This window comes from Gallus gallus, chromosome 6, assembly GCF_016699485.2.
Source record: "Gallus gallus isolate bGalGal1 chromosome 6, bGalGal1.mat.broiler.GRCg7b, whole genome shotgun sequence".
Classification (NCBI taxonomy): domain Eukaryota; kingdom Metazoa; phylum Chordata; class Aves; order Galliformes; family Phasianidae; genus Gallus; species Gallus gallus.
Window position 1 is genome coordinate 2,551,743 of NC_052537.1, and position 24,633 is coordinate 2,576,375.

The window sequence follows — 24,633 nt, forward strand, 5'->3', positions numbered from 1 at the left end:
TATCAGTTTTAAAAAATGTATTTTATTGTGTTAACTGATGTCTACTCATCAATAATTCATTCAGATGTGCTGAGTAACCTTGCTCTTCTGTACTTCTGCTTAGATCTGACTGGCAGAGAATACGAAAGAGAAGATCAATGACGGACAGAAGCGAACTGTTCCATACCACAAGCTGCCCATATCTTTAATCATCAGTGCTGCCAAAGACAATGCAACTAAGAAAATCTTTAATCATTATTAGTAAACTTGATGAGTAGAGAAAAAAACAACATGAATTGTAATAGGCAGAATTTGAATGATGGTAACAATTTGTCATTAATGCTTCAAACTGAAAGGCATATTCCATGTATCATATATTACACCAAATTAAATAAGTGTCAGCCAGTCAAATAAAAGACATTGATTCATTGACAGATGTCCCAAAGACAAATAGTACAACTGAATGAATCCATCAGTCTTATCCAGTTATTTAAAACAAAGCAACAGTATTTATTAAAGTGTGAATTTGTCTTTATGAAGTCTGCTCCTAGTTCAAATCTGGTATCATTGCCTTCCATCCAAGCATCCACTGATATTCTTTTGCATTGTTTCTCATTTTGTTTTATCATATAAGAATTAGAAAAGTTGCACACATACATTTTCATCCTTCGTTCAATTTTCTGGCATATTTAAAAAAAAAGAAATAGCTTTCCTACAACTCATCAATGGTGTCTGTTTGCAAGACAATGAAGACAGAAGCCAATGGTACTTCAAATATCAGGAGAAGATCTTGAACTCAAAAGGATAAAGATGCTCAAAAGTTGGGGAAAATTAGTAGTAAGACTTTAAATGAGTAGATTATTTTTAGCAAGGAGATGAATAATAGGGCATGTAATAAAATATACTGAGTAACAAATGTTCTGGAGAGAGCAACCTTTGAGCTGGTGTTTCTCTTGCTTTGTAGCACAGTAAAACAAAGGACATTTTTCTCAAGTGAACTGAATTTTTATTACAAAAATAACTGAGATCAAAAATTCAGCAAGATTTCAAAACGACTGACACTAAAATGAATGTAAAATACATGAAGAACTGAGATGATTACTGATAATAAATATTTTGAAACTCATTGCAAGTCTTATCTAACTGGACCTCTCTCTGTCAAAGAGTATCTGCCTCCCCTGTGTGCAGGTTTACCAGAGGTCACTGTTTTCCTTCAGCCCATGTGGTGCTGGGGATTAGCAGAACTCAGTTTTATGTTAAAATGCTCCAAGATCTGGTTTGGCCAGGCCACTGCTACACTGTGATGACTTCAGAGCCGAAAGTGTCAGTCTGCCTACTCCAGGATACCTAAGGCCATCACGAAGGCATGGCTGAGATCATAATGATTCATTTCTTGGGTCTTGGCAATTGTACAAGCTCACAGGAACACAACAGTAATTTCAGATATATGAGCTGGACACACTGAAGTACTTATTTTTGGTCAACACCAACTTATTTGCATCAGTTTGGCCTAAAAACAGTTCACTGCTAAAAAGCAATTACCTTGTTTGCTCATTGCTAGGGAAAGGACACTGCCCTGCCACACTGCCACTGGGAATTTGCTTTCTGAGGACACCAAGTCTGCCACAAAGAAAGCCTGGGAGTAGTCAAAAGGAAAGAGTGACAGAAGAACTTCCATTGCCTCTAATTTGACCTCTTTTTTTAGGAGCCCTGGGAAATGAATGAAGTCGGACCCAGCAAAGGTATGAAGATTGTCTTGGATTTGAGCTGATACAGATGTCAAGACATGGACCTAAATTTGGAAGACCAGAATTACCTATGTCCTAATAGAGGCAGAAATGCCTACATTTTGAGATATCCAAGGTCTGGAGGCCTTGTAGATATGCCACTCCAGAGTAAGTGCTAGGAGTCCAACCATACACATCCTCACAATCATTCTCTCTCTTCTACACATGACAGAAAGAAGGTTGTTGTGATGTCTATGCAAGGGCCCGGTGCCATCCTGTGTCTGAATTTTGCCTTTCTCAAAATGTCCTTGACTTTGATTCCAATTACATTTATCTCTAGTTGCTCTGACAGCTGAATTGATTTTAACTTCTACGTGATCAGCTCTCTAACCAATCTGCCAATTAATATATGACTTCAGCATCTGTTAGGAAAACTAAAACTAACTAGCTAAATAAATAAATGTGTAGTTTAACACAAGAAGTTAGTAAAACTGAAATAACTCAGTAACACTCTAGTGCTTAAATAACAGCAGGCCTGCTTTACTTGTTTTACCAAGATAGCTGCATGGCATTGCATTATAAAGCAAGCTGATTTCTAGCTGATAGTTCCAATAGGGATGCTGGTTGAAAACCAGTCAGTCCCCTTGACTTTAAGTCAGCAGTGCAGATCTGTGATTTCTCACAGTGACAGCCACTGACCAACTGATACGGTATCTGAATTGTACTTCATTGTTGAAAGAATATGAAATAAGGATAGCACCGCTACAAACCAAGCAATTGATAGAAAAGGCCGCAAATACCCTAAGGTTTAAAATTGCATGTATGTGAGATAGTTGAATCTGTAAACAATTTTCTATTGGTCTGCTTCTCCTGATACCTCAACAAGCTACTGAGAACAGGCAGGGCAACTAATGAGTCACGGAGGAGGCTGAAATAATGAGACACAAGGTTAAATCAGAAATTCATTTAGTATAATTTAGTCATCAGCTTTTTCGGCATGGAAAAACAAAATAGCCTAATTATTAATAGGACAGAACTTCACTGGGTGCATTTATTGAATTCTCTATCAAAATTTTAAAAGAAAAGATTTTTGTAAAATCCTGTGATTGCATATAAAATATACCAAGAAAATGAAGGCAGAAAAAAATGGGCTGGGAAGTCCCCAGATTGATACTGCACAGAAAACAGAACCAAGAAAGCAGATAACAAAGTCCCCAGGCACAGACTAAAGGAATCTGGAGCCACGGAGGTTGTTTAATAACAGATACTATCTTCCTAAGCCACTGGACTTAGAAATGTGATTGCATTATCTCCTGCAGTCTTTGTCCTCACGCCTTGCAGTCCCAGGTTTTGGCAAAAAATAAGGCAGAGTGTGCCTTTTCAACTTTACATTACAATGCCATGCATTTAAGCTGTCTGGAAATGTAACTCAATTGCTCACCAGATGTGCTTTAACCAGATTTATTTTAATCAAAACAAAAACATGGAAGCTTTCTTGTAAATTGTATTAAAAATAGCACGGCTGGGTGTTTGTAAAACTTTCCAGCAATGCTAATTAGTTGCCTAACTACACAGTAAAGTGTTTGGATATAAAGAGAGTACTTACATGCCCAACACCTAATTTAAGAGTCCAGCTATACTTACATGTTCAAAATATTTAAATATTATAGTCAATTGCTATCTATGCATATAGGTATATATACCTGTACTCATACTATTTAATTACAATGAAGTCAATATACATTATGTTCAGTATATCAAGTATCAGAAATGTACAGAAATAGATAGCAGTTCTATATATATATATATGTAAATAGAACTCCCCTTTGAATTTGAAGAAACACATTTACAGCCTTAGTAATGCAGTTAATGAACTAAATTTCTACTGGTAGTATTTTTAATAGCTTATATCAGACTTGAGTTGGTAATCTTAAATGCAATTTACTATTTACCGGTAGAACTAGCAGCTAACTCAAAGCCATCTCACAAAATTCTATTTAAAATTCATTATTTGTTCATACATTTTTAAATTAAATACAAACAGGATTCTTCCAAGGCAAGGCAAAAAGCTTCCAAAACAAATACAGGTCCCTCTGTGCTCTCTCTAAACTCAGCATTTCCTGTTCATCATAAATATTTTTTCCTAATAATTCAAGCTAAAAATAAATAAATAGCAGAACAATAGCACAAGCAGCATTCAAATAGATATCAGCCAAGCAAAGGCCAGAAAAATTCACTGTATATGGAAATGCATGATTCCAAACATTCCTCTATTTGTACTAGTGCTACTGTTGCCTATGTGTGAAAGGTATCCCTCAGTCAGTCAGAACATTTTAGGACTTTTATTGAGCGTTAAAGTCTCAAGGCCAAAACTCATTCTTCTTTGAGCAGTTAACCTCTCATTTTATCCTGCTGGTCTCCTCAACTGAGCCAAGATGAGTTTTATGCATACATATAAATATGAAATAGCCCTTTGTTTCTTGATACCAAAAGGAATTCCTCCTAATTCCAATAAAACTCTGTGATCCTGCAGCCTTTCTTGGTGTTCCTCAGACTTCTTTTGACATCAAGAACCACGAAACATCCTTAGCAGCACAGTTTGTATTGTAATCCTCATTCTATACTTTCTCTTTTGCTACCCTCTCAAGAGGTCTTATTTTCTTTGATGCACAAGCTTTTTCTCCCAAATGGTTAAGAATTTTGTCAAGAGTGAGAGGAAAAACAGCTCCTTTCCTGCTTTCAGAAAAAAAAACAAAAGCTACTCTTTAGTTTTGAAGAGAATACAACACATTCACAAGAAATATCTCTTTACATGTGCCTTGAATTTCTTCTAATTTAAGAAGGAAAAGGTGAAGAAAGCCCCCACTCACATTCAAATCCATGGAGACCTTATGCCACTGAGTAACAGCGATGCACTTAGAAAACAGAGTGATAGAGCACTCCAAAAGCCTGGTACCAACCAAGTGGAAAAGCAGCAATTTCCACTTTCCATTGATACTCTGAGAAATTCACTGTTATGTTAAACTTCGCTTAGTTAACCCATAGCAGTTAATACTAGGAGCCCTGAGACAAGCTATGGTTAGGAAACCTCTCATTCTGCATATTTAAAAGAGGGATGCCAGGCGTTTTTTCTCTTTTTTTTTCCTGTCTCTCATACTGATATATTCTATGCTTTTCTATGCAAAATGGATCTGAAGGCCACGATCACTCACTCAATATAAAACAATCAAAAGGGTTGTCCATATATCAATATGTGACAGGATTTCATTGTTTACTGCACAATTACTATATGTAGAGGAAAAAAACCTTAGTATTTCTCATTGTCTAAAATCAATAGATTGAATTATGTAACATTGAAAGTATAAAATATTGTTATTTAAATTTTTTAACCACAACAGATGTGTTTATCTGGACTCATCATTATGAAATGACTCAAAATCAGACAAAGAGCAACTGAAACCTCTTCAAATTTGCACAGAAAATCTGCAAGTGGTTTTGCCTGATTGACAATTACTGTGAAATGGTAATAGTATTGTATTACTCTGTTGCATATTCACAATAAATAGTTTTTGCAACTGATTAGTGAAAACAAATGGAATCATTCAATTTTTTTTTTCAGGAGCCATTCATAGTCCTGAAGGTGAGAGCGATTAATCTTTAAATACTCTACAAACTCAATACATATGAAAATAAAAACTTCATTCCAGCCTGAAGCACCACCCATTCTAAAAACTGTTCCTTCATCAGGGAGGAAAATTAATCGTGCATTTCTGCTCTAGCATTATATAAGCTCAGAATTGCAGAGGTGGCCAAGCTCTCACAAAAATTCAACTGAATCCAGTTTCTCACCAAAAAATACGTCTACTGTTGAAACAGCAGGGTATTAGAGAGAGAGACACTATATGCAGGGAGAGGAAAGTAAGGTCAAGCTCAAACAAGGGGACTGGCACCCAATCTCTGACTACCTTTGCTGCCAGAATTCTGGATGAATAGGCTACTTTAACCTTTCCAGAAGTCATCCTGCCAATAAATAGTGGCAGGAAACGCACAAATCCAACCATTTTGATATAGCAGTCTTGCACACAAGAGGACTTCATGTACACTTGTCAAAAGCAACAAAGCTGGAAGGAGTTTGCGTGGGGTTTTCTTCAATAACATTTTGACATTCTGCAGAAGATTCAGCTGATGAGCGGAAATGTCAGTACTTGAATGTGGGCAAAACAAATGCTGCATTCCATTATTCCATCCCGTCTTTCTTGTCTCATGTATAGATGACACTATTTTGTCCAGCTTCATAAAAGACAAGCCCTACTCTCTTGTGCAGGACCAAAGGAGGGCAGGTGAAGATTCAGGAAAAAGAGACACAAGCAGGTAGCTTCAGGAGAATGACACTGCTTTCGAATCATTGATTGTCCTAAAGTGAATATGATGCATGGAAATTGTTCACTCTTGATAACTGAAAAGTTTGTTGAATAACAAAACAGACTTTCAAAGCATTCTGAAGTACGCATTCTATGGATAGTTCAAATCCAAGACACTCACATGACTCTCTTCCAAAAAACATCTGATCTGGCCTATTGTCTAAAATATCCATCCACTTAGATTATGCTCTTCCTATTAGTTTGCCATCTAATGTCTTACGAGAGCTACTGGATTTCATCCTCCAAACACACCTCTTACAGCAAATCTATCCCTTAGTATCTGTATAAACGTATCTATCAAAAATAAAGCCTCTCCTCAGTCTTGATCCAAACTATAACCACTCATCTTAGGAATGTTTATATTAACAAGTACATAACAAGTGACAGCAGCAACATACAAGCTATGGTTTACCATACTAAATTGTCTTTATGTTTATTTAAGCCCAGCTGGAGCACTGCTTCATTCTTGTTTTTTAAGCTTCATTTAGTTGCTTGAATAACTTCTTTATCCAAGTTCTTTTGTATTATTTCTTTATTTTAAGTCCCCACTGCTAGTTTTCCTGATCTTTCCACAAGCAACTGACAGTGATAAACAATGAAAACTGGAGCCCTTGGAAAGCTGCTGCATCTTGGCTAGAACACTTTGCTGAAGTAATGACGCGATTCCAATAAACAAACAGGCAGATTCATTTGCAAATCAATATCAATGAACTGAGCAGGAAATTGAGGGGAGTCATTATGCTCTAGAGCAGCCCACTAGCCTCTTGATTTATCTGTTCGCCCAAGGCCGCTGACAGCATTCATAACTCCAGTGATTCGGCAAAACAGATGGGACATCAGTGTTCACTTGTAATTACAGCAGCCAACATGGGAGCTTCGGTAGTTTGGGGAGACACTTTTGGGGACAAATTTTGGTTAAAATGAACAAAATTTACTTTAGCTTTGTAAACATGCAAAGCGCCTTTATATGGCAATTCTTTAACTGGGTCATGACCTCCTCGTGAAGACTTACATGTACTTTTAATTCTAAATTTAAGGTAGCAATTGTAATAATGCAAACACATCTCATTATGTGGCCACGTCACTCATTTTAACATTATCACCACTATTATTTAAGGATAGGATCTCTTTAACTCCATCTATTTACTGAGTGAAGTTAGAAGTGAGTTAATATGAATTTATCACAAAGGGAAACGTTTGAAAGGACAGTGGAAAAAAATAACCAAGAACAAGAGAAAAACACAAATCCTATGGCTAGAAAGGCTGCATTTCATTTTTCAAGGCAGTGAAAACAAAGAGACAAAGGTTATGTACAACTTGTGGGAGCATCGGCGTGACCAATATGATCCAAGACAGGCATGATCAGCAATGCAGGCTGTCCAGTACAACCAGGCTGATATCAACATGCTCGTGGCTTTTCTACTTTAAAGAACATGGATCTTGTGACTCATTTTCACATTCTATTTAACTTGTATATGCAAGCAGCCAGCAGGGTCTTTCTTTGCCAACAGCAGGAGGGCAAACAACATGATCAACTAATGACAGTCTCATGGTACGATATTAAAAATAGAGTTTGAAGAATGAAAGAAAACCCCGCGTTATATGCAGTTGAACACTGCTTTTAACAACTGAAGATACACTAATGAGATTCAAATGATTATAGCATTTGATTTTTATAGTGGTTTACAATTGCTTGATAATGTACTTCTGCCAGGTGGCTTTTAGCTTCTATTCTTGAAAACTTCTGTCAGAAGTTTACAAGCAGACGGAAATTATGAATCATACAGCTGACCTGCAGTCCGCTTGTCACCAGATCTGCTGGTCACAAGCAGCAAACTACTGGCTTTCTCTCTGTGGAGTTCTTCTATTTAAGGATGTTTTTACAAAGTTGATCACTTGCAAAGATTTGATCTTGAAAATGGTAATGCATAGAGGAATCCTCTTGACAAGCTAGTACTCTCAGATACATCAGAAATTGTGCCTGAATATCAGATGGAGTGTTATAAGATCTGCTTATAAAAGAAGTGATAGGAAAAAGTACCACACGTATAGTCTCTCCATCCTGTAAATAGAGGAGAGTGCAATGGAGCAGACCCTGCTGACATATTGTCTTGAACACCCCTGGCAGCCCAGGCCTAGCAGCAGCCTGCCATCCCACACCCACACGTCACTGCTCAGCACCGGCTATAGTGTGCCCTCTGCAAGCATTTCATGCCTCCAAGTGGTGCATGGGAGCGAGGCCAAACACATCCCCCAAAGGCCATCTGAAGCAGCGTGCTGCCCGAGAGCATACACAAACACCACTTTTATAAAGGTACATACAAAATACTGTGCTGAGAATAAAAAATACAGAATTTTCTTCTTTTTTTTTTCTTCAGCTACTCCTTCCTAAGTAGTGTTGGGAAAAAAGTTGTTTATTTTCACAGATAACATACCTAATTATTTTGAAATTTTCTGCGTAAAAAAGTAAAACGTTTCCACTCTTTCCCAAGCAGCTTTGACAGGCAGGAGTTGACCTCACTGCTTTTTTCTGTTCAAGTTATGCTCTCCAAATGATTATTCAAAACATCATGTAGGCTCTTCCGTTATCCAGAAGCATGGATCTGTTTTGGTGTCTCTATTCAACAGCCCCAAAATGGTGAAACAGACACTTTGTCTCAAGATATTCAGAAATGCCTGATGTTTTGACATTTCCTCTCAGATACTTCATTCAAGTTTGTTTTCCTTTTCAGCTGAGCTTGCAGCACTCTATAAATGTTATTCAGAAATCACAAACAACAGCTTCCACATCGGTTACCATTGAAGTGTGGAAGGCGTGATGTCCAGCTCCTGGTTGGGCTCTGTAGCTCAAGTGCTCTATGCACGCTCCATAAGAGGTTTCTGCACTTGAAGAGCCAGCCAGCACCAGGGTGACTTTTCTGTACTCACTCTCGCATTCAGGCTCTGACTTTTCCTCATTTTACTCTTTGTATCTTTGCCATTCACAAAAAAAATTTGGTGGCAAAGAGCCTGAGGAAGGCAGGCTTTCTGTACTGTCTCTGTTCCATCTGATGAGCATTGCAAGTCCCTTGCCTGAAACAATAACCAGTTCCAACAGGGTTTTTAAGATACCATTCTACACCTAGTTTACAATGAGAGATTTTGACATCGTTTAGAAATAACAGTAGAGCATATTAGAAATGCAAGTGTTCTCAATGAGTTGAAATAGAACAACTCTGAGCTCACACCTTCCAGGGTTAATTTCCCTACTATTCCGGGAATGATATCCCTATTAAAATCCAGTCAGGCATTTGAAAAACAGGTATAAAACATACTCAAGCAGAATGAGAAAGACCGAAAAAGTTGAAGATGCAAATACAAACTGAATGTGAGAGTATCCAAGCCAGGAACCTGAACAGGACTTACTCTGTTGTCTGACATTTTAGGCTGTATGAACCCTTCTGAAGAATTTCATGCAAATTATTTTTCAGAAAATTCCTCAGAAAAAAAAAAAATATATATATATATATATATTTATAAACTTTTATTCTATACAAACTACTGCACTACAGAAAAAAAATTCCTATGGAAAATAGAGAATGTTGTGAGCGCTGCCAGGGGAGACGTCCCTATGCACAGGCTCTTTCATGCCTTTTCATGTCAGCCACGTAAGACTCACTGATGCTCACAGAAGTGCTGCACTCTTTGGGGTCTTAATAGAGGGAGCAGACAGGGAGAATCCCATCCATACATTCCCAAAGATTCAGGAGAATTTGGAATGAAGCTTCGAAGGCCAACTCCTTATCAAAGTTTTGACTCTGGTATTTATTTCAGCACTCATGCAAGCCACACATTTTCCAGTTTGGACACTTTCGCCATGTACTTGGCCTGGATGAGGTAACCATCTTATTTATACAGAGACACTTAGAGCACCTCCAAGTGCTAGAGTACCACTTGGTTATGCAACCTATCAGGTAAGACGAACTGCAAAGATGTATTAAGTGTTCATCCCTGTATCCTGGCAGAAGTGCTAAATTGTTCTGGCTAAATCAGGGCGCATTCAGAACTGACAATCATTTTTACAATACCCTTGAACGCCAATACATTTTAGAAGTTGAACACTAAGGTAGTTATTTTGTTTTATTTTTGTTTTTCATTTATTTTATGCAATGATGTACATCTCAAAATATAGTTTTAAAGAAAACCATTTTGGGGAACTTGTTATATTTTCAAACGAAGATACTTTCATTAAGCACACACAGTCATTGCTATGGTTTTTGTGGGCATTTTTTTGAGGTGCATTGTGTACGTGTGTGCTTTATTTTTATTTTTTATTTTTTACCTTTTCAGTTTGATCTAAAAATAATTTTAACTTGAATTTTTTTTACGCTGGAAGGAAATATTAATTACATATCAAGACCAATCACTCAAGGTGCTTTCCTAAAGAGTGTCCTTGGAATCCAATCACTATTTGCACATACATTAATAAAAGTGCAAAGCTTTTAAATCTGATTGCTTTGAGTTGAACAGATGGCTCAGTGCCAAACAAATCTCATTCACAGAGCACGGTCTAAGCAAACTATAACTCCATTACACGGAGAGGACTCAATTCAATAAATAAAATACAAATTTTAAAAGTTACCTGAGCAGCTCTTAAAATGCTCTGTAGGACTTTATGTGCAAGCTGCATTATTTGAAAAGTGCTATAATATTTGACACAGTGTGTATGGGTTAAAGGCTGCATGTCTGATACAAGAAACACTGGACTGACAGGAATATCAGCTCCATCAAATGAAACAACTAGAGGTCAGTAGTAGCAAAGACATACCTGGCAGTATCAAATGAAAGGATGACCTTTTGGGAAAGTTCTTGGTGTGACATTTAGAAGTTCAGACCCTATTTCAAGTGAACTCAGTAAACTGTCCTCTTACTCTGCTGCCCCACGCCCCAGAAGGGGAAAAGAAGAGAATAATGATCCTGTATCCTCCACATTTCATGTGCTTTAGGGATATCGTTAGGCAACTTCCTCAACAGAAAGAGATCGACCTTGAAAAATGTTCTTTGAAAAAAATCATGAAAATATATTTTAATATAACTCTGATATACAACAAACAAAACCAGTGGCAAAAAAAAAACCAAAAGCCATATGCCATTAGTTTGAAAAACAGCAAATCAATGTACAGAAGTGTGATTTATTTCCTTCTGTGAAAATTTCAGCACAGAGATTTTTCCAGCAAAAAGACAGCACTAAAAACTAAAATTCTATTAGAAATTGCCCTCTACAAAACACAGTTTATGTTCTGCCCCGCACAAGACACAGTCAGAGCCACTGTTCTTTTATTCCCTTAGTCACGCTGCAAAGGAAATGATCCAAATATCTGGAACATTGTCTCCTTTCTCAATAAAACTAAAATGAAAGAATTCTGCACAATGCTGTTCTCTTCATGGGGGGAAGGGGGAGAATATGGAAAAGCATCTCTACTACCTACTGATCTTTAGCTTTCCAATCAATGGAGGACAGAACACAAAGGAAGCTTCGTTCCCAATGAGAACTGTAGAGACAAACTGGGCCAACTCCTAATTTGTCACTCTGGAGAGCACTCGCTGTCTATCTAAAAACATGCATTCCCCAGCCTACAGCAACCTGCTGCCACTGCCATCCTTCCCTTCACACATGCAATGCCTTACAGTCCCTGGAACCCTTGAAGTTTTCTTCCACACAACTCGTATTATAGGAATCAGAAGACACCCTTATATATACCTTGATAGTTAATTCTTCTTACTTTATTTCTCTTTCCTGAAGCCAGAAAGCATTTGAGACAACCTCCTTTTTCACACTCTTCATAGTTCTACACCCCATTTGCCCTCTTCCTTTCGGCTGCAGCCCCCCTTAAATATGCATCTGTTGCTTTGACTCCCTCTCTCCTGATCTCAGGCTAAATCCTCTTCATTCTGGTTTCTGTCTTCTGCACTTCAGTAAAACCATTTCTATTGACATAACTCATTAACTCTTCCTACCCAAACTCTAAAATTGTTGCTCTTTGACTTGCCAGCTGTTTTTAATGCAGCTGAACTCCTTTCTTCTGGATGAATCTTATTGTCCCAGCACTTCTCTACTGGGTTTCCTCCTACACCACTCCTTCAGTATAGCCTTACTGAGACTTCTGAATATTCTTCAAGTTTCTGAGGAAGGTCCCTCATCAATTCTTTCTGTGATCTCCTCTCTTTGCACTAACTCTATCCAGCAAGCAAAAAAGCAAATAATCCACTGCCATCCTCATGTTGTTCAGTCTTCATCTACCACTCTGTGACACATTTTTCATATTCTGCTCAGTCTAAATTGTTAACCTGGTTTCTGGATACTCTCATAAGCTTTATGGGGATAATGAGATTTCTCAATCCTCTCCCTTCAGGGGAAAGGAAATCCTTTTTCTCAGTCAAAATAGACAGCCAGAACATCAGACCTGCCAATTTAGACTACAATCCAAGTGTCATCTTTGCCTTTTACTTCTTTCAAAGCCTCTCATCCAGGATAAGCCCAAAATCTCTCAGATTCTTTAGACATAACCTTTCTAATAAACAATTCTTTATATCTATCTGTAATGCTAAAACTCCATTCCCAGCTCTGATGACATTACATATTGATTACTGCAAAGTTCATCTTCCTGACCTTAAAAACTCCAAGTTCCTCTCATATCTTACAGAAACTTCTGCTGCAAAGAGGATCTCTAGCCCCTCGCTTTGATCATTTCACCTGTTCCGTCACACTGCTTCAAGAGCACCCTGATTATCTGTAACATCAAAGACACGATAACAATCTTAATTTCCAACACCATATACTTTTTATCCCAATATTCCAGGTTACCTATATTTCATCACCAAGATTTTGGTCTTGGGGTCAACTTCCTCTACTCCTATTTAAAATGAAAAAAAAAGAAAAAAAAGTTTCCACAAATTTTAAGACCCTGTGTGTCTTTTCAAAATGCTAATTGTTAGGGATCTCATACAAAGACTATTTCTGTCATTGAACAACCTTCTCATCCAGACACCGTCTGTCACCTCTTGTACTCTGTAAATTCTCTGGGGACACATGTTAATACAGCACCCAGTAAAACAACATGCCAATTCATAATTAGGCACTCAAGTAATACAAGCACAGTATTTATGATAGCACCCCTGGTACTAACAGCAGCAGTAAGAAAATAATTATTCATGGGATTATACTCTTTAAAACAAACAAATTAAAAACCAAAGAAAACCAACAACTTCCATCCTTTTGTTGTACAATGTACAAAGGTAAATGAAGGAGGTGGCACATCATGCTTTATGCTGATGATACACTGTTTTATTTGTTTGACACAGAACACTCTTGGCCTGAGGAAAAGACAATCTCATTGCATGGTTATCACACTGTCTCAACTTATAAGCTTAATTTAATTGGATCTAACTGCTTGCCCATAATGCACAATGTTCCTGAATATTTCTTCCCTTACGTTTCCAGAGAGCTAACATGAGTATTTATTTTGGATTCTTTGGGAGCTCTGACATTCTGAACTACGAGGAAATAACTATCAATGCTGTCTCCTACATGCTGGCAATGCTACAGCAGCAAAGGCTGACCCTTGAACCTACACCACATGCATAGAAAGAACTTTAAGAGGAACAGAGCACCAGTCTGCGTTTAGGATTAACCTTCTCAAACCAAAATAAATCTAGGCCAAGCTTTTATCTTGCACACAGATACTGCTATACCACACACTGCAAGCAATTAGTGAAGGCTTAAATCATTTTACAAATTAGTTTGAAACTAAAAGTAAGTCTTAGGTAAATATCATTTCATTTCACCTACTAAAAGTGATTAAAAACCTCCTCTGAAAAAGATGCAAAGCAGGTGCAAATCATTATTAGCAATTATTACTCATCCCTTCTTCTCGGGATAAATGGCCTTCTTCTATAACCCCTAAAAAGAGTAATGAATTGAGCCAGTGATTTCCTTAATCCAGTACATCAGGTCTACAAGAGCCTCTTAGGGTAGAGATCACAGACAGACTAAGCAGAAGTCCCAGCTCCAAGTCAGTCCTGATGCTCAAAAGCACTTGCGGATGTGTCCGTGGGAAATGTCAACCTGTAACCACAGTGTGTATGCACTGGTGTTGAAAGTTCAAAAATTGAATGCATTATAATTGCAGTATGTGTTTCATAATCCTCAAAGTCAAACTACCGTAACACAATAAGCTGAACGATTCACTGAAGATTTGTGGAAAGTTAGAACTGGAAAATGGTAAATAGCTTTTATGTGAGCATTACATTTTTCTGACTTCTAAAAGAAGAGTATATTTTTTTCCTGAAGCTCTATTGCTTCTGCTGAAGTCTTACAATAGGCAAACATTGGTATAGTGATGAAATGGAAATGCAAGAACAAATTTTAAAATTAATCAGCCATAATTAATTAATAATCTCTACTTTCTGGTAAATGACAGATAAATTGCAGAAAATTATCCTTGCTATGAACGATAAAGTCATCTGTAGATTTACAGTATTTTAGAGAAATGTTTCACAGATATTAATGTATTGTAATGACCACAGATATGTCAGAATATTGTATTTAACCTTCCACTACATTAAATATATATATATATATAATCTTTGACTTTAAATTGTACGGTGTTCCAGGAGTCAGATGAGCAATCTGAAGTAGAATAATCTGAAAAAAATGGCCTTTGAATATAAAGGAATGAGGAGAGTGGATGTTTTCTGGTAGCTTTGGTTTTTTAGTGCTCACTATAGACTTAGCCCCTCTTAGCTTATAGAATGGCTAATCCTAGATGCCATTCAAGACAATACTAAAGAAAGTGAATCATATGTTGCCCAACTGAACCCTTCAGTGTTTCCAAGACATTAATACCTTTTCTTCCTTAACAACAAAACCACAAACACAGCTCTTCCCAACAGCCACAGTCATTAGGATAAATCTGTGCAGAGAGCTACTTCTGGAACCGACCAGGGTAACACAAGATGGAGGAACCCATTAACCCAGACTCAGCACTACACCGACACCAGTCCTGCCTTCCAGACACCAGTGTCAGCCTCTGCACTCTCCCTCTACACTGATATAGCAGATTCTCCAGGGCCCTCCCATACAAATACGCTACTTCTTACCACACTGTTCAGCTCCTATATTTAAGAGTGACATTCAGGAAAGATAAATATATAATGGATAAGAAAATCAAAAAAGAGAATGAAAAAAATAAATAAATAAATAAATAAATCAAGCTTACAAGTCAATTAAAAGTTAATTTTAAAAGTTTGGGTCATTCTGTTATCCAGATATTTAGCACAGTTTCCTTGGACCTGACAACCCTATTTGTGGACAGCAGAAACTGAAACTGAATCACATCTAACAACTCAAAAAACTGCAGTGGAAAAGTACCCAAAACTGCACTGAGTATTAAGAGTTTCAAACGTTAAGAAGAAAATCCCAAGAACTTCCTAAGCTTCCAATACTTGCCCGAGTTAGAATATCAAAACCCAGCCTCATGTTTGTCAGATAACTCCTTCATAGGCAGTTGGTGCTCCCTCAGCATACTCCACAGAAAACCTCAAGGTAGACACATGTAAGTGGGTTAGAAAGAACATGATCATCCCAAGTTTCAGTTCTTTCTGCCTTAAAGCCATCACCTGATTCCCCCCAGCACCAGTTCCTTGGCTTGTCCTACAGTAGTCCTGCAGCGAAGTGGCTTTTCCAGCCTCGAGCATTTCTGATAATACATCAGTTCCAAGCAGCCACTTCTTATCTCTAGATGGCTCCAACCAGTGCTTCAAACCATAGCATGCAGTTCTGAGTTATAGCTAAGTCCTCCAGCATAGAGAGGATGACACTTCTCTGCAGCATAATTCACTAAGAAGCTTTGTCCATTTCACTTAAAAGCAATTCCAGCAGCCCTTCGCTTAAAACTTTTATCCAAGGAGCACTGAAGGGATTGCTCACAACACTCATCTCTGTGAGACTTCAGAAGGAATTTCCACCAATTCATAGTGGAGGTGGAAGTCAATAATACCATGATCTTCTCTTTAGGTGGCTCTTCTCCCACATTATTTTTCTCATTTCCACCTTCGCTATCTGGAAATAGAAGCTGTATGTCCCACATTGTTATTCCTTCAACAAACTAATCTAAAACTATCAGTTTTGGTAAGCCTCATCTACGCTTCTGTCAGATCCTTGTTCTTTTCACACACTTAATCCACATTAATTGTTAGCTTCAACAACTTAACTGCTAACTAACTAACTGCTTATTGCTGAAAAACAACAAAAACAAAACATGTATTTTTGGGATGCCCCTTCTCTCCTATAATTATATACCTGTTCCCTTCCAAATTCCTGAGTTTATCATTCTGTTCCTCCACTTGCTATTCAGTTGCCTTCTCTTTCACTAGTCCTTCTGCCTTTAACCCTATGTTCAACATCACCTTTCCAACACAAGAATACAGTCTACACTGTTACCTGATGTCACTGCCTTGTTCTGCTTCATAACAGGACTATTTCCACTGGACTTACTTTATTTCTCCCAATGGAAACTTAAAAAAAAAACTTGGTTATCCATATCTTTTTTTTTTCTTTTTTTTTCTTTTTTTTTAAATTTCCTTATGTACTTAATTATGTTCCTGGAATACAATTAAGGCAAAATAATAGGCCTATAAAAGGTATCAGAGACAACTCAACATTAATATTAGTGAAAAGGAGGGCTCAGGCCTTCATGAATTTCTGCTGCTTGGGTCACAAACCCCTTCTTGGAGTGCAATGCAGTATACTGATGCTGACCCTGCCCAAAGAACATGAACAGCCAGTTCCTGCACCTACTGATTCAATGACATTTTAAAAAAAGAAGTGATGCTCTATTCATGAGCTCAGTCAACAGAATCAAAACAGAAGATAAAATCCAGTTCCTTCAGACTAGACATTTTATCTGTCATATTGAGGGATTTAGTAAGACTGCTAGTAAAGCAGTTTTTAGACTCGTAAGGACTTATTGCAACTCTTGCCAATGGACTTAATCTCCATATTTTTTTTCTCAAATGTTCCCCGGGCCCCAGAAAACTGTTGTGCGTTATTGTTAGAGAAGTACAAAATGGTATGCAAGCCTCATGTGCCTCACAATTGCAACACTCGGGTTCAAAATTTGATGCAACATTACTAGCTGAGTCAAACAAAAAGGATTTTTAAAAGTATAATCACCTAAGCATACCTGCAGTAGTATTGACATGAAGCTGTGTAAGCAGTTAAAGAAGTTATTTATTCACCAAATTATGACTTTATTTTCCTCTCTTCACTGTGCCCATAAATCTGTAACATAAGTAAAGTAGTCCTCCAAACATACCCTTGCAGTGATCCTATATCTTGGATCGCTCACAGTGATATTTTTGGTTTATCGCTTTTTTTTTTCCTTGTTTGTTTACTTTTTTTTGTTTGTTTGTTTTTGTTTTTTGCTTGCTTCTTGTTGTTAGTCCCAAAGGAGATAAGTTTGCTTCTAAGTCAAATTATCCCCAAATGGGAGCCTTTGTTTTTAGTCAGGCTGTGGCAGTTTAATGAGGTTTGTTTGGGTTTTAATTATAGCTAATACTCTCTTTAACCACAAAGAGTCTTGCAACTGTCAACAGCACACACGATTATAGCTCTGAGGAAGAAACAGAAAATCAGATGGGGATTTGCTAAAAACAGGCAGGTGTAATTTACCTTGAAGTATTCTACTATTGTATAGCTATTATTTCTAACTTCTGTTACCAGTACTCACAAATCATTACCAGCACTTTAAACAAAGGAATTACCTTCTAAAAACAGAAGAGGCATAATATTTTTCCCTGAAGTTATTCACCTGTATTTCAAGATGTTTATATACTGTATAGAAAACAGAAATACAGACTAATACGCTGTACATTTGCAACGTAAATAAAAAAGAGATATATGCCAATATGAAATACCAAGTGCCAGAAAATCAGTATTAAACTATTTTTTTCCTGTTTAATTCTGAGAAATAAAAGTCTTCGTTTCTTATGAGAAAAGATTTCACACATTTACTTGTGGGTGCAGTGTTCAAGACGCCATAAATAATTCCTGCAGCTCTGATCGAGTAATCGCATCTCACTGACTGCAGGAGGGAAAGAGAGAAGTCTGAGGCACTGGTCACAAACAGGTGCCAACTGGGAGTACTCCAGAAATAAGGTACTCAGCAACTCCAATGACCAAAAATGAAGGAAGGCCACAAATCCCTTTGAAATAGTGCACAGGCAAAAAGCAGAACCTCTTTTTTTTCATTTTCTTTTTTTTTTTTTCCTTTTACCTGTAAAGAACTAGTCAGACACGGGATATGAGCCAGAGAAAAAGAATAATCATTACTTTCCAGGGAGTACACAGAGGTGACTACATAAACAGGGCAGAGATAAATGACAACGCTTTAACAAAACTCGTAACATTCTAGAAGTGCATATCCTTCAGCTGCTGTTGGGATTGTAGTGATTCAGATTATCCTGCCTCAACAGTTCAGGGTTTTAAGCATTAATTTTTAATGCAATTAATCTGCTCTCTATTATACATTTCTTATTTTTGCTTTTTACTTGTTTGCAGCACTAGGCATATGACATGCAAAGTGCTGTACTTCCAGCTGGCATGCTGCAGTGATACGCATACATACTGGGCACCTTACTGCAGTAAGCTTACTAGCTTACAGGCAGGACAGACTTGCAAGTAATAATATCATTCTCAAAGACCTATCTAAACAGAAATATTTTGCACTTCACTGAAGCTGCCAAAAAAACAAGTCATGCTGAGTTAAAGGTTTTGTAAAGTCAAGAATTCCTTCTCTTTTCAAATCAATAACCACATGCAACTGTTACAAGTTTCCGCTTTACTGGTTTACAAAAGTACAAGTGATAACACTGGGCAGTAGGATGACTGAAGTCTATAAAGCAACTGATGTCACCTATGGTTTTAAAGAAAAATCTCATCAAAATATACATCCCAAACAAACCATATGAGTTCTGTGAAGAAGAAAAAAAGAGAGCCTCAGCAATTGTTACTGCAAATCTGCAATGGGCAACTTAAGAAACCCTAACCTACAAGATCTCTTTCTCCTCTTCAAATATGCTGTGTAAAAAATGTACGAAGTCTAAATTTATTCACACAACAAATGTTTCCTGATAGGTCTTCAGGAGGACCCCTGGGTCATCTAGCACATTCCTTCCAACTAGTGCAGGAAAGATGGCTGCACTAAGCTACCCAAGCGTTTTATTTAGCATGCTTTTGAATGCCCTGAAGGACAATGCCTTGCTGACCTCTTGCCAACCGCTCACTATGTCTAATTGACCTCCCTGGGAGAAAACTTGCCTTGTTTAGCTTCAGGTCATAACTTTCTGTTAGACCACTCATCATCACCTCAAATAATTCCTCCTCCTCCTCCTCTCATGTTTCTTCTCAAATATGTCAGTTATACTCCCGTAGGCAGGCTGTCTATACTGTGCTCCTGAGACCTGTCTGCACAGGTCATGCTCTCCTATCCTTTTATCATTCTTGACACCAATCTTTGAACTGTTTTCATGTCTCTATATAGTGCAGAGCTCTTAATGATAAAAGCAATCCCTACAAAGGTACTTCTACTTGCAATCAAAAAAACATATCCATTGGCAAGAGGAAGAGTCAGGCAGAACCCAGCTGCCTCTATAGGCTGGTCTAGGGAGCCTTCTGAACCTCACATCCTGGCATAGGGGCCAAAGACAATAACAGCCATGTGCTCCCCCCTCCATCTCTCACAGACTGAATTTTCCTCTTTTCTTTCTATGTATTTCCCTGCGGGGAAATCACATCATCTGGTCTTCAAAAAAATAACAATTCACTTCTGCTCTTACGTGCTTACTTGTAGGTGAGATTGGTCTTGCTTGCAAACTGAACAATGGCACCAAGCCAAGCGCACACACGAAGGACTTCTGCAGGTGGGGAAGGAAGCATTTTTCTTAAAAGGATTAAGGAAAGACATGTGCTCCATAGATGAGGTTTGCTTTAATCCCAAAGCATAACCTTTAAACACAAAAACAGGGATGGCTGATATTTTATAAATACATTTACATTCTGTTTTCTGAATGCACCAATTACATGCTTATACCTATACCATAGAAAAGATTTTTTTTCCCCTCTCTTCCCCCCTTCTCTCAAAGTCTTTTATTTATCTTTTATCTTTTTATCTTTTTATTTATCAATTATCTTTTTAAAACCTTTGAAAATGTCGGTAATCTCTGCTGCAGTGAGGCTGACACATCACAGAATCTGGCCCTGAGAATACAAAGCGAGTGAAGTAAAAATGATGCCTAAACAAAAACCAAGAAAGAAAAAAATCCTAAAATTGAGTTCTTTTCTGCTTTGGAAAGGTTTTCATATATGAGATTTCAGAGTCCTCTAACTCCAGATCTCATCTGAAGTTAGATGGGATCTCTCTTGCCCACCCAAGAGATGATAAGCAGGACTGAACCATGAATCCACATTTTTAGAGGGAAAAATGTATCACTTTCAATATCAAACAAGCAAAATAAATCCCATGCTAGCTTCCAATGACTGAGAGGGATGACTTTTGCTTAGAAAAAAATTGTTACAATCATTCATGTCAGGGTTCATAATCCAGACAGTCTGAGGAAGTCTCTTATTTTTATTATGAATTCCACACGAGGGTCTGTATGAAACACTTCAAAAAGAAAATAAAAATCAAGATTTGTCATTTAGCCAGCAGATTTTAATCAAAACTGGCTGAAGTTTTTCCGAAAGACTTTTCCTCAACTACAAAACTTCACCTAAGCAACTGATCTTAATAAGGAATCTCCGCTACATACGGAATGTACATTGCCAGAAATTGTACATGGGATCACAGAGTGGCTGAGACTGGCAGGGCCCTCTGGGTCCATCGGGCCCAACCCCGGCTCCAGCAGAGACAGCCAGAGCAGGGGCCCAGAGCCACATCCATGTGGCTGCTGAAGGTCTCCAAGGACGAGATGCCACAGGCAGCCTGTGCCAGTGCCTGTCCCCCGTACAGGAAAGAAGTGCTTCCTGAATTTTTGGAAACAAAGCATTAAATCCAACTTCCTCTCTTTAAAATCTAATTTTTGAGTTAAACAAACAAAAAAAAAAATTAATAAACCCAAATTTTAAAAAGCAAGTCTTTGATTTTTAATTCTTAAATTGCTGTTTATCTCAGAGATTTATTTTTTCCCGCAAATATTAAAAGAAAAATTGTTTAAAATCCTCAGCTTCCAAGCTGTATTACTGCTAGTGATCCAGCTTCAGTCTTTATCTTATAGCATGAAATATTTACTAACTGTGGAAATATGTAAATCAAAAGTAATTTTCCTTCTACTGTTGTATCCTGTGAACAATGTATTTCTGTAAATTATATGAAAACGTGTATTTCAATTAAGCAGAAAGTTATTATTCCAGACCATCTGAACTTGTACTGCAGATAATCAGCTGCGTTTACTGCCTATGTTCAGCCTCCAGTAGTGAGGGATTCTTCCCTACCTCACACACCTTGCATCCTGAATCTTCTGAGAGCTCCTTTCAAAGATTTACATTTTCTTTTATAAAGCTTTTCTGAATCAATCAAGATTCAATACAGGAAGATTGCCAAATAAATTACTTTTCATTTCTGCCTACAGTTAAACTCCTGCAGGGATCTGGAAATATATCAAGATCATTAGCCTTAATGCCTATAATAGACACTGCTTTAAGGTGAAGTGAGTAGTGAAACAGTTTAATACATTAGCCCCTGCACTCTGAGACTTGCAGGGTTCTGGCCAGGCTTACACGTAACTCCTGATAACATTTGTAGGAGTCTGGGACATTGAAAGGCAACAGACCTTCTAGCTAGTGCACATCATAATAAAACTTCCATATTTTAATTTCTTGGTTCAGCCTTATCCCTGGTTGGTTAAAAAAAAAAAGCCCAATTCTTCACCAATAAACATACGTGAAAGTTAGGCTGAGGATCCAACTTGTGTTCTCAACTCTGACATATAAAAAGCTCTGCAAAATAATCCATTATTCAATATTTTAAAGGCTGGATAAAACTAATTAGTGCCAAAAATTAGCCCTTAGCACAACATTAATTATGAGTTTGCCCAACAGCCACATCCCTGTCCTAATGAGCATTAATGACTCCAAGAAATCATCAAGAAAAAGGCAAACATACGATTCCTACTTTGTACTTGATAGAACACTGTGATTCAGCTGCCAAACATCAGTAATGCACACTTTTGCAACAAGTCTGGAGATTTCCAAAGATGATATTCCCAAACATGTTACATTTCATTTCTAATATACCATAGTAGACTTTCCTGTCACTTGTAGACAGTGGTTGAAATCCAAGATAAGAGTATTGGTATGAAAGACAACCAAGAAAAAGAATTATTTCCCCACTGAACTGTGTTTTATACTGAAAGTGCCCATCTGGCTACCACCACCCCATCTGCATTTAGTGCAAAGTTTGCATTAAATGATGTATGTTACATTTTTATACTCTGAAACTGATCTGACAAAGAACATCTGATGCTTACCAACCACCACTGTCAAAATCTTTCACAAAATCTACCACAACCTGGCCAGGTATCACACATAAGTCATCATATACATTCTCAAAATGATGATAAAAATAACTGTTCACTGACCTCGTTAATAAAAGTCTGGGCTCCTCGCGGGCTTAGGAGTAAGATAGCCCTTCGTAATGTGTCCCGATAGCGGTTCAGCTCTTCTGTTTTCATTGTAGTGAAAAGGTTGGCAAAGACTCTGCTGATGTTCCTGTCCACTTTTTGTAATGACACATCAAGTCCCAGCCTGGAGGCCTGATCGAGAAATCCCTGCAGTCCACGTATATCTGTAACATAGGAGCAAAAAGAAAAATAAAAGAAAAATAAAAGAAGAAAAGACTGCTGCATCAACCTCTGTCAATTAGGCAAGCATTGCTAATTAGGTGGAAAAATACTCCTTTTTTCCTGCAGTGCTGTCAGAAGAGCATTCCACACAGCCTCACAAGTCTAGGGCAGAATTTGCCTACAGCTCCCTTTCAAAGACGATGGCAGCAGGGAAAACCTGTCAATTCCCTTCCCTAAAGGTCTCTGAAGCCCTCTTTGAAAGAGCAGAACATGTGGCTGCATGGCTGTGGATACCTCCTTCAGGAGCTCAAGGCCGCAGGGCTGAACCCTGCAGAGACAGTCCCACCCCAAGCAAATCACAGCTCAAATGCAGAAAGCCAACAGGATATGGTGAAGCAGGGGGATAAAGATCTCACCCCTAAGCCACCCTCCTTCTACTACAAACTGTCTCATATAAGATCATGCATGCTTTTCTCTTAAAAAAATTAAGGTGTTCAGGGTACATACAGCCCTCCTTTTTTCTTCCCCTTCTACAAATCTATTGCACAGTACACGAAGCTCAAAACTGTTAGGATATATTAAACTTTAAAAAAAAAAAAAAGCATTTCAATAGGGGAAATTATGCAAACAAACCCTTCAAAATCTGTTTATTTGAGCTCTGTCCCTCAACTTCAAGCTGACTGAACAAAATAAGTTTTGCTAACCCAGTTTGTTAGGACATTAACATGGAAGAACACACATTTCATTATACTTTCATGCTGAAAACTGCTGGTTCAAACTGTACTCTGTCTTCGTGACTATCAGCATTTTTCAATAATAAATGTCTGAGTTTTTATTTTGTAGTGAAATTTCAAGCAAGGGAAAGGTCAAAGCTTATATTGAACCAGGTTGCTCTCAATATTAATAGTGACCTGACAGCGGCTGTATCATGTCATAAGGAGCCCTTAATTTTATTTCAAATATGTATAACTTGTCTTGATAAGAAGGTATTTTTAACTCTCCTCATATTCACTTCTCACACTTCTATTATGAAAGTTCCTGGGTGAGACTGAACAGTGTATGTTAGAGTAACCATCCAAATAGGTAGCCTTTTTAAAAGCAATTAGAACAAAACATTGGGGACAGAGTTTCATGGAAGGCAGCATTGCTACTTTGATAAATTGCAGGGGTTACCCACCATAACTCTAACAATTTTATCTTACGTACATGAGGAAACTGGAAATATGCTGGCTGATGAGACCCATAGAACCTTGGAATCACAAATGCAATCATAGCGGTTGTAGCCAATGGACAGGCCCAGGGAGGATGCCTCCATCAGGGCAGCCTCACCCCAAGTCTTTCATTCATAGTGAACATCTCCATCACCCCTGGACACAGAACCAGGCAGCTGGCAAAGAGGAGCGGGCATCATCTTTTTTCTTTTCACCCAGACACAGCCCTCTTGAGCAGGCTGGGTGCTGGGGCAGCAATGGGAGAGAGCCAGGTTCTACCCTACCCATCAAGCAGAATTTCATTAACTCACCACCCCACCATCCTCAGCATATCAGAGAGATATTTACTGTTCTCTCTTCAGAAAACTTTACTACAGCACTAATGATCTCAGTATCTATAACCTAGATTGTAAAACC

The 24,633-nt window shown here is 37.9% G+C and overlaps 1 protein-coding gene across 7 annotated transcripts in view; it reads right to left on the minus strand.

Annotated features, from left to right (window-relative positions):
* GRID1 (glutamate ionotropic receptor delta type subunit 1) overlaps positions 1 to 24,633 on the minus strand; it is a 522,559-nt gene that overhangs the window by 211,702 nt on the left and 286,224 nt on the right. For all 7 annotated transcript variants that reach the window (XM_426488.7, XM_015288029.4, XM_025151671.3 and 4 more), the window contains one exon: positions 22,802 to 23,007. In XM_426488.7, coding sequence (XP_426488.2) covers positions 22,802 to 23,007 — 206 coding nt within the window. The remainder of the gene's footprint in view (positions 1 to 22,801; positions 23,008 to 24,633) is intronic.